At 42.1% G+C, this 11,401-nt stretch overlaps 1 protein-coding gene across 20 annotated transcripts in view; it reads right to left on the minus strand.

The window, feature by feature from the left end:
- AGFG1 (ArfGAP with FG repeats 1) overlaps positions 1 to 11,169 on the minus strand; it is a 73,979-nt gene extending 62,810 nt beyond the window's left edge. For 2 of the 20 annotated variants that reach the window (XM_082396196.1, XM_082396198.1), the window contains exon 1: positions 7,744 to 11,169. In XM_082396196.1, the coding sequence (XP_082252322.1) occupies positions 7,744 to 7,910 (167 nt within the window). In that variant the 5' untranslated portion in view covers positions 7,911 to 11,169. The remainder of the gene's footprint in view (positions 1 to 7,743) is intronic. The other 18 variants (XM_082396199.1, XM_082396192.1, XM_082396197.1 and 15 more) reach the window with 14 other exon arrangements.
- Positions 11,170 to 11,401: the final 232 nt, after the last annotated feature.

The following is an 11,401-nucleotide window of genomic DNA, read 5'->3' on the forward strand; positions in this document are numbered from 1 at the left end:
TATGTACATAATGCAATAAGGTAAATACTAAACAGTGATTTAACCAAAAATTGTGATGTTATACTGAAGGAGTAGATGCAGAGTATAGGTGGAGAGTGAGAGTGAGAGGAGTGTTAAGAGGGCCAAAGCCTTATCTTCCCTCTTGTACAGTAGAGAAGTCAACAGATAAAAGCAAAAATTGAAAAATCAAAAAATAGCTGTAAGCATGTTAGCTAGAAATACCAAGGTAAATAAAGAACAAAAGAACCGACTGTCTATGGTAATCAGAAACAGAGAAAGGGAAGAGGCGACTGCTGCTGCTCGCTGTAAGTCTTGGCCTTTTTAAACTACGTGCATATATTCTTCTGATAAAAATTAAAATTCAATTGAAAACTAAACATAGGGGCTTCCCTGGTGGCGCAGTGGTTGAGAATCTGCCTGTCGGTGCGGGGGACGCGGGTTCGAGCCCTGGTCTGGGAAGATCCCACATGCCGCGGAGCAACTAGGCCCGTGAGCCACAGCTACTGAGCCTGCGCGTCTGGAGCCTGCGCTCCGCAACAAGAGAGGCCGCGATAGTGAGAGGCCCGCGCACCGCGATGAAGAGTGGCCCCCACTTGCCGCAACTAGAGAAAGCCCTCGCACAGAAATGAAGATCCAACACAGCCAAAAATAAATAAATAAATAAATAAATAAAATTAAAAAAAAAAAACTAAACATAAAAAAGAATGGAAAATAAATGGTTCTTTCCCTTCAAAATCAAATTTAACTGACATATACGTAGGCTGGTTTCTTTGATGAAAAAACATTCCTAGAAAACATGAGGAATTTTTAAAATTTTAAATCCCTCCTATTTCAAAAATATCAGGTCTCTTTACTAGATAGACACTAGCCATCTTTTTATAGAAGTACCTACTGAACACAACTGTTCCAAGTTAGAGCCACCAAGATTCACAGAGTAAGAGATAAAGGTTAGAAGAGAGAAATGAGGAAGTTTTCACATCTTCCCACATTATTAGTTCTGCTGATTTTCATACTTCCCCCATCAAAGATCTTGCAAAATTTAACCAAAAAATGGGGGAAGAACAAGAATTTTTAGAATCTGACACTACAAGGAAAATTCCTCTTCCTTTTCTAAACATGTATGTTTCTCTGTAACTTCCATACCGGGTCTTGTATCTCCCCCTACAGAATAAACCTATTACCTTTTCCACATAAAGGCCTTAATTTACCCAAAGACAGTGACTACATGAACAGCGCCCCACCCTCACTCTCTAGTTTTTTCTTCTTTAAGCTAATAACACTTTTGGTCCCTGCAAATATTCCTCTCATACAGAATTTCAAATCTCCTTATCCTAATCAACTTCCTTACACCATGCTCCAGTTTGTTAATTCATCTCTTAAAATAAGCAACTAGAATAAAAGCAAAGTGTAACTATGACTTCCCTCCCTCTAAAAAGCAGTTATGGTACCAATCAAAAAGAGACCATGTCTTACTCAGGAGTCTTTGGAAAAATATGTTCTAACTTAAAAACAAACAAAAACTCATTCCCCATACATAGAACAATTCAAATAAGGTTCCTATCCCTCCTATAAGTTAATAAATTTCATTCTAATCATGTCCAATCAGGTGTCTTTAGGGCAACAGCTCTAATGTGTGAGGCTGTAAAGAATGTCACGAGGAACCTATCAACAAAGTACCCAAAGTTATGAATGATTTACTTTTTTAATATACATTAGAAGAATCCAAGGTTTATATTCCTAGATAATCATCGATTTGACCATGTAGACTGGGAAATGCATTACTGAGTGGAGGAAAACACAGGAAGGGTAATGGCACCTAGTCCTGAATATCTCCACAGAAGCTTCTCAAGAATGTAAGCATTATGCATGTTGCATAGAGAAGACTGAAAATTATCAGCCTGGGGATTTGCTTATTTTCCAAAGAGTGTACTGAAATTAGATACAGAGGTTTCTAAAGAGGCAATAAATTTTAAATTGAGGTCCAGAGATCAGCAAGTTCCTTAAAAGAATGTTTTAATTCTTTTTATTTGTAATCCAACTCACAAAATTTTAATATAGATTTAATCTAGATAAATTGTACAACCACTACTTTGAAACTGACTAAAGGTCAAAGTGTTTACAATCACACTGATCCAAATTCACAGACAAATGAGAGAAGAACAGATACGAACTTGATATAAAAGTGCCTTGGTACCTATGTGCCAAACTCAAAACACTCAGTATCAGAACCAGGCAGCACCATATCCCATTACACTCACAATACACAGCAACAGTTTCTAAATAAGTCAATGAACAGACATTTGAAGCTAACTAAAACTATTTAAAGAAAAGCATGACCTAACTATAAAACAAAAATGCATGATACATCCGTAAAGTACCTGTTCTGCCTTTTAAAATCCAATGAAGTAAAATCCACCATTTAAATCCCTCAAATATAGAATTCACAACAATTTACATCAAGCTGTAAGTTCTTTAAATTTAAAGAACATTTAAATCAACTGTAAGTTCTTATACATTAAGAGTGTAAGCTACATTTTACAATTTAAAGTTGTGGAGAATAACAGTACTTTCCTTATATGATTGTTACTAGAATAATGCCTGACACAGAGTGAGCACTCAGTAATTCTAACTAGTAGTTATTATTATCTTATTTTTCATTTCTTTAATTTTTGTATCCCCAACACATGTACTGGTGCCTGGACTTAATGAATATTTGTTTAAAAAAGAAAAAAAACCTCTGCCCTTCACAACTGAAAAAGTATCAGTTTTCCCACTCACACTAAATGGAAGTTGTCAAAATATCTCACTGAATGTAGCCAGGTTAGAGTACTAAAAAAAGTGAAAAGTGAATTAAGGATATAAATCACCGCCAACTGTGAGCTCATGTGGTACTGAATATTATAAACAGAGTTCCAAAAGGGTATTTGATTGCAATCCACTCAAATGCTAATGAGTGTATAAAAACAAATGCCTCTTTTCATCTGTCCAACTTTAAAGTCAAAATTCTTATAAGATTCACCAAAAGACTCAAAATGCACACAAAATTAATAGAGTATAAGTTACTATCTGTCTACATTTATCCTCTGGTGAAATTCCAAGTTTAAACGCACTGTTCACATAAAAAGGCTGGTATTAAGTGGGACACGGTGTTTCTCAAATTTTTTATTTTTATCTAAACTCTCTCTGAAAAGTTTATGAATCATTTTTAAAGGATAGAACAATTCTCATATTATTTACTGATTACACAAATGCTAAAACTCTCCACAAAATAAATAATTTGGTCTAAACGTAGTCTTTAAATCAACTGTAAGTTCTTTAACATGAAGGTAATATTTTATGTTGGCTGTAACAGAATGCCATTCATAATTCTAAATATTTCTGTAGACAGAAGCAGAAAGAGTGACAAATCAATCTGTTAGAACAACCCCATTCTACCTCAGTGACAAACAGTTTAATACATCTATCTCAAGTCTATTTTAAAGTTTCACAATCGGAATTCAGTTACATATTCTAAATAAGCATCATACAAGCAAAGAGTGCAGTCATCTGAAAAAAAAAAACAGGAAATAAAAGATCAGCTGAGTCTAGTAACATTAACAATAAGATACTTGTTCGATTTATTTAAACAAAGATACTGCTAAATAAATGATAAAAGGCATGTGACTATCCTAAAATTTTAAATTCATGATAGTAGATACTCTTTACTGTGTATCAGCATTTTTTAGGCACATCAAGGTTTCTGACCGGCAGCTAACATGACTCAGTTCATATATGTATATCCACTGCTTAGCCCCATACTCAAAAAAAATATATGTTCAATAAATATTCAATGAATTGTACCATTTAATCCTCAGAACAACCTTAAGCTATATATTATCATCTTTTATCACAAATAAAGAAACTGAGGCTGAGAGGATGGGTCCAGGCCAACCTACACATAGTGGCCTTAATACTTTGCCCTAAGTCACAAAGCTAGTGGCAGTGTCAAAATGTGGCTTCAAAATTCATATTCTTTCAATTATACCATGTCATCTAAATAGCAAAGACGTTATTATTAAATCCAATAGTTATATTATTCTTAAAGTATTTTCCTGTATTATTGCTTTCCAAAGAAAAAACTCCTCAGGAATTACTGTCCTTTCAATATTTCTGCAACAGACATTTGATCCAGGATCCATTCTTTCCTTCACAAGGATCCCAGATTTCTGATTTGGGAACTCTATTTGGAGATTCTTGTTGTTCCAATAACGTCATCATAGAACGCATCCAATGAGGGCACTGGTTCTACTTAGCCATATGACCTAAGCTAACCCAGACGGAATCACAACTTCTGGAAAAGTTGTAACAATGAAATAAATTAAGGCAGTACGTAGCCCCAGGAGCTGGGAGCAGCCATCTTTGGATGAGGAAAATCGAGGCAACATCATTAACCGCTGGATAAAGTCTTATTTAAAAACAAACAATAAATTCCCCTCATATTTTTAAAGACTTTTTGATGTGGACCATTTTTTAAAGTCTTTATTGAATCTGCTACAATATTGCTTCCGCTTTTTGGTTTTTTGGCCTGGAGGCATGTGGGATCTTAGCTCCCTGAGCAGTGATGGAACGTGCACCCCCTACACCAGAAGGCGAAGTCTTAACCACTGGACCGCCAGGGAAGTCCCTCCGCTCATATTTTTAAACCAACTTGAGTCAGGTTTTGAGTTACATCTAAAGAATCCAAACTGATAGATTTTTTTATAAAGCTGCTTCTCATTTCAGCATCTTTCACATACTGTTCCCTACTCATGGAATATCCTGTCCCCCTTGTTAATAATGCCCCTCATATACTGGGGAGCTATTGATATTATATATCCCAGGCATCATGTGAGATGTCAAACATACAATATCTCTAATATTGAAAACTAATCTACATCCCAAATGTATAAGGTAAACCTTATCCTCACCTTTTCATAGATGAGAAACTTCAAACTCAAAGAGACTAACATTCTCAGTACCACACAGTTAATAACTGGAGCCAGGATTCAAAACGAGGTTTATCTAACTCATAAGTACTTGTTCTTTCAACTACATGAAGCCACCTGCCATGTGGATCTTGTCTTTAAAGGTCTTTGCTCAGGCATCAAATCTTCTGTGAAGCTTTCCCTATACATTTACATATTTCAGGGATAGCTCAAAGATATGAAATATTACAGTGTATCATAACTATGTTTACATACTTAGAATGCAAGCTCCTTAAGGATAGTGGGATCCAAGGAGGACCAGTGCCTCCCACAGTACATGACAGACGCCAAGTGAGCAATAAATATTTGTAGAATCACCACTAAACAGAGATATGGAGTCCTATCTGTTACAGATTAAATTCCAATAAAATAAACAATTGTCATGTATAACGAGATATCCTTTCATATATAATGTTTCGGAAATGTGACCTCTAGGAAGAAATTTGTAAATATTTTTCATACTACACATTTGCTGCAATAAAGTAAATTTATACTTGCAAATAGCTACACAGAAATGTCAGAAATCCAGAAGAGTAAATATATACATACTTTTCAAACTAAATACTTTAAATGTATCAAAGGACCTTGTGTTTAGTAAAAACACTGGCATACTTATTATGCACATAATAAAAGTATACTCAAAACAAACTGGACTACTGGCTTCATTTTAAAACCAAAAGTTACCCACAAACTAAGTCTTTATTTGTAAATGAAAAGAATGAACCAGACTATCTCCTAAATGCCACCTAGCTCTAGGATTGTGTTGCACTTCAATAACATCACTAATTATCAACTTCTCAGAGTGCTTTCTTGACTCTACAATCTAAAAGTAACCTCTGCGGCTTCCCTGGTGGCCCAGTGGTTAAGAATCCACCTGCCAATGCAGAAGAAACAGGTTCAAGCCCTGGTCCGGGAAGATCCCACATGCCGCGGAGCAACTAAGCCCGTGCACCACAACTCCTGAGCCTGTGCTCTAGAGCCTGCGAGCCACTACTGAGCCCGCGTGCCACAACTACTGAAGCCCGCAGGCCTAGAGCCCGTGCTCCACAACAAGAGAAGCCACCGCAATGAGAAGCCCACGAACTGCAACCAAGAGTAGACCCCGCTCGCCGCAACTAAAGAAAGCCCGCGTGCAGCAACGAAGACCCAACGCAGCCAAAAATAAGATGAAATAAATTTTAAAAATATATATATATATAAAATAAAAGTGACCTCTCTGAGAAGGTCTCTCCTATCATACTATTTTAGTGCATACTTGCCCCTGACATTTTTCTCATTTGATTACTTATTATGTGTTCCCATCTCCTCCACTCGAACATAAGCACCAAGAGAACAAGGATTTTGCTCTAATCATCAGCACAGCCCAAGGCTTTACAAAGAACCTAGTAGGCACCCAATAAATGTCTGTTGAAGAAATAGTAGTCATGGAAGAGTAATAATGCTTCTTTGCCCAACTTAAGAAGAAAACAAAACAAAAACAAATCGTACACTACTAAGCATACCTTGCATTTTCCAAGAATGAGTTTTCTCATATATCCATTGCCTCAGTATTACTCTTACAAAGTTTTTGGGGGGAGAGGTGGGGTACCAAATTACTTTATTTCAAAGAATGGTACAAGTGAAAGAACTTAAGTAGATGTTTGGTAAACCAAAGGTTTTACGAACATTTAGTTAACTACCACTTCATCAATAACTTAATACAAAATAATTCAGCATATAAAAGCAACTTATTCGGTTCCAAAATCATCTGCAAACTCTCCAAAAGAAACCTTCAATCACAGCAACAAAAGTCTTATGAAAACGCAGCTTAATGGAGCAAAGAGGAAGAAATACAAACCATCCCAGTAATTCAAGACGGTGGTCTCCCTTTTTCTGAAACAATGCGTCTTTCCATGTCTCCTCATTTCTGTACACAGCCAGGACACTTAGCTATTGACAGAGAAATCTCACAGATACCACCACCATATTTACAATGACACAGCTCCGAGTCAATACCTTATTTCCACTAAAACTTCCCCCAAACTCCTCAAGACTCTCTTTGGACCATAAAGCTAAAGCCCCGCAACCTCACGTCTGCTTTCTCTGCCTCCCTCTCCCGCAATTAATCTTAGCTAACTTTTCCCTTGGGAATCACATCTCTGCCATCAAGACATTTTAATCCCGCTACTATTCCTAAGTGCCGGCTTCCTCGCACTGACCTAGGTACTCTCGACCCGAGGGAAAAAAGCCCAAGCTAAGCGTCCCTGCTCTCTCCCACCCCAGCTTCGCCCCCCCACCCCGCAACGGCGCCCGGCAGGTGTATCGCTCGGGACCGCCGCGCCCCGGCGGAGAGGCGGGGCACACAAAGGACCCACACGGCCCTCCCCAGCCTCCTCCCGTCTTTCCCCTGCAGCCCCGTCGGGTCAGCGCCCGGGAGAGCCGAGGCCCGAGGGAGGCGGCGCCGGCTCCGCGGGGACCAGAGATGCTCACGCCGGGCGCCCCCTCCGGACCCCAACCCCGCCCACGCCCCACCCACAAAGGCTGCCCCAGGCCTGGACCCTCGCCCGGCGAAATCGAAAGCGCATCCCCAGCCCGGCGGCCCGGGCCCAGCGCATCCCGGCCCCTGGCCTCAACCGCCCCGCCCCGCGAGCCCGCGCCCCAACCGCCGCCGCCGGCCGGACCCCCGCAGGACCCCCACCCAGCCGCCCGCTCCCCACGCCCGGGGAAGGGCCCCCCGCCCGCCCGGCGGCCCCGCACTCACAGGCTGCCGGAACAGGAGGTACAGACGAAGGAGCCGACCGTCATGTTCACGTAGGTGGGGCCGCGCTGGTCGCAGTCGAAGCACTTTCGGTTGTGCGGGAGGCCGGTCATGTCCCGCAGCATCTTCAGGTGCTTCTCCTCCTGCTTCCGCTTCGCGCTGGCCGCCATGGCTGCGGCGCTGAGAGAGGAGGCCGGCAGGGCCGGGAGCCGGGCGGCGCTGCGCCGGGGACCCGCGGTCCCACCGGCCGCCCTGGCCGCGGCCGCCGCCTTCCGTCAGCGCGCGCCGCCCGCGCCGGACCCGGCCGCCGCGGCGGGACTCGACTGGGCTGGGCGCGGCGCGGACGCTGCGGAGCGTGGGCTGACGGGCCACACCAACCGGCCCGGCTGGGACAACCGCCGCCGCCTCCGCCGCCGCCGCCACCTTCCCGACTTCTCCTGAGGGGAAAAGACGAGGAAGGAGGACGGCAAGAGAAAGCCCGCCCCGGGCGGCCGGAGGCCAAGTGTCGGCCGGCGCCCTCTGCTGGCCAGGAGGAGTTACTGCGGCCACGCTTACAGGGCTAAGCGCATTACTTGGGTTGCCTTCCCCCGCTGCCTAAAGCTCTCCAAGGGCTGCCCACTGCTTTGGGGATAATTCCAAGTTCCTCACCGTGTGCCCTAAACAGCGCTCCATCATCTAGCCCAGCCTCCCTCTCTCACTTCATCCTGGTTTATTCAGCCTCAATGGATTTCCATATGTATCCCGAACACAGCAAGCTCCCTCCTGACTCAGGACCCTTGATCCTTGCTTTTCTCTCTACAGCGGGGTTTCTCAACCATGCCACTGTTGACGTTTTGGACTAGTTAATTTTTTGGTGTGGAGGCTATCCTGTGCGGTGTTAGGATATTGAGCGTCATCCCTGGCCTTTATCCACTAGATGCCAGAACAACCTCCCCATCCCTCCCACAGCTGTGGCAACCAAAACTCCCCTGACGTTGCTGTATGTGGAGCGATGATAGAGGGAAGTGAAATCAACGGGGCCGAGGACCACTGCTACACGTGGAAGGCCACGGCATCCATGATGCAGCCATGCAGCCTGGAAAGTGCAGGATTTCCCTGTGAATATTTCCACGTTCCTGGAAAGTCACTCTCCATGAAATGGCTGTGTTGTATTGTCTTCATAGTTCTAGCTGTTTAAAATCCTACTCCTTTAGTGTTTACTGTGTTTTATCTGGGATCTCCCTTTAGGCTCCAAAAACAGCCTGCACCCCAGTGTTTTCTTCACGACTCCACCCTCTGCCCCTCCCAGAGCTGGAGGCTAGGTGCTCAGTATTTATGGAATGAATGCATTATCTCATTTAATCTTCACAAGATCTCTTCGAGGTAAGCATTATTGTTCTTTCCATTTTACAAATCTGGAAGCCAAAGCTCTGGAGGATTAAGTAAATTTACCCTAGGATACACGTGGGTTGGCCCAGACAGTCAGACTGCCGGACTCAAATCTCTTAATCACTCCAAGAATCCACAACCAGCAGGACGTTAAAAATCATCCCTGCCCCTCATTTCCCAAAAGAATACAGGGAGACCCAGTGAGTCCAAAGTCATTCAGCCGGTGAATGACTGAAAGTAAGATTAGAACCCAGGTTTCCTAATTGCCAAGGCCAGCCTCCAGATCTGCCATGAAAGTGACTGGATAAATCAACCAAATGAGACTTCATATTAATATAATACTGAGAAATGGAATATTGCCTGCCATATCAGTAAACAAAGGATGTCACTGTCATCAGTGATTGCAGCCACAGCCGATGGTGGGCTGGTGACCCCTGAGGAAACTCAGGAAGGAAAGAATACCTGCCATCTAGCAGCCATCAGACTGCAGCCACTCCCTACAGGGAACCCAAGGGAAACTCAGGATGTGACAACATGGGATATCGGCCCCAGATAGCTGAGGTGCCTATCAAAGGAATGATTTCAGTGAGCCCAGACTCTTGCCTCTTCCCATACATAGAAAAGCACTAAATTCCTTAACTTGGGATATCTGGTATTCTTTAACAATAATTTTTGATGTTCAGACTACCTGCCCTTTGTTGGAAAACTCCTATATACCCTGGCTTCCCCCCTCGCCTCCTCGGAGCAGTTCTCTCAGGGTTACTTGAGATGCTGCCTCCCGAGCTTGAAGTCCTAAAACTTCCTGCCGAATAAAACATAACTCTCAATTTTTAGGTTGTGAATTTTTTTCAAGTCAACAATACTATTAATAATAATCTTTTTAATATTAAAAGAAAGGGATCGACAGATTTTGGATTGGCCAATGGATTTTTAACTTAACCACAATACCATTAACACACCTAAAAAATTAACAATAATTCCTTAAAAACCATCAAATATCCCATCAGAGTTGAAGTTTCCGATTATCAATGTTTAAAAAAGGTTTTTACTGTTTGTTTGAATCCCCACCTTGCAACTGGGTAATATGTCTCTTAAAATCTCTTTTAGTCTACGGTTGCCCCTCCGTCTCCTTTTTCCTTGCAATGCGTTTTGTTTTTAGGAACTGGACCCTTCGTCATGTCATTTTCCACAGTCATTTAACATTTTTCTCTGTCCTCTCTGTTTCCTAAGACTACGTTATTGGATCCAGTCCACGTGTATCCAGTTCGATTTTTTTGCTGTTGTTTTTTGGCCAAATTTTATCTTTGTGTTCTTCCATCAGGAGTCACATAACGGGGCGGGGTGGGGGGGTATCTTTCTATCTTTTTATGACATTGGCAGCCATTGATGATTCATGTCTAGATTCATTAATTCATTAAGCGTTCAAAAATGGTGATATTCTAACTCTGTTGTTCCTTCTTCATGTATCAGCTGAAAGAAAAGTTTTCCTATAAAGAAAAACTCTCCCTCAGCTGCCCTTTGGCACGGTTCACATCAGAAAGGCAGGGTGAATATTTGATTCCTTTCATTTATTCACAAATTTTCAAAATAATATATTGGTTTCCTGACACCTTGCAATGGTGATCAATATTTTTTCAGTGTCATTACAAACGCAAGAATTTGAAAACATATTTGATATATTTCACATCCTTGGCACTCACATTGTCTCAACATCAGATAGGGGGAGCCTCTTAAAGTTGACTCCCGAGTCTTTTTGACAAAACCCTTGAGTTAAGGTCAACTGGAGTGTCATTGCCCCAGGATCCCTGGCTGTTTAGGAGAGGAGAGTACTGAAATGTTCAATCCTGGACTGATCAAAACAAGGCTTACTCAGCCCCCCTCTGACTAAACGTGACACCCAGCAGCCTCTTTTTCATCACCAACAAATGCACTCAACCCACAGCCAATGGCTTACTTGTTTCTATATTTATAACGCTCACTTGTCATTTGTATGTTTTCTGTTTGTTCACCTGTGCATGGTCTATCGTCTGATAAATGCCAAAATCAGAAGACGCGACCATAGCCCTGGTACAAACAGTTTAATACATGGTTGTTGTATTATTGTGTTGTTGTTTAGAGTCAGGAGACGGTACTTCCAGACTGTCGTTCTATAGGAAGGTGAAGTCCAAAATGTTTTCTCCAAATAAAGCCAAAAGTGGTTATGACCTGCTGAATTTTAGCTTTCTTATACCCCATATAATATCAAAGTAGGCTTCTACTTTCTCAGATCCCAAGGAGAGTTTGCAGCGTGTCA

The sequence above is a fragment of the Balaenoptera borealis genome (assembly GCF_965194805.1).
Source record: "Balaenoptera borealis genome assembly, chromosome: 6".
In the NCBI taxonomy this organism is placed as follows: Eukaryota; Metazoa; Chordata; class Mammalia; order Artiodactyla; family Balaenopteridae; genus Balaenoptera; species Balaenoptera borealis.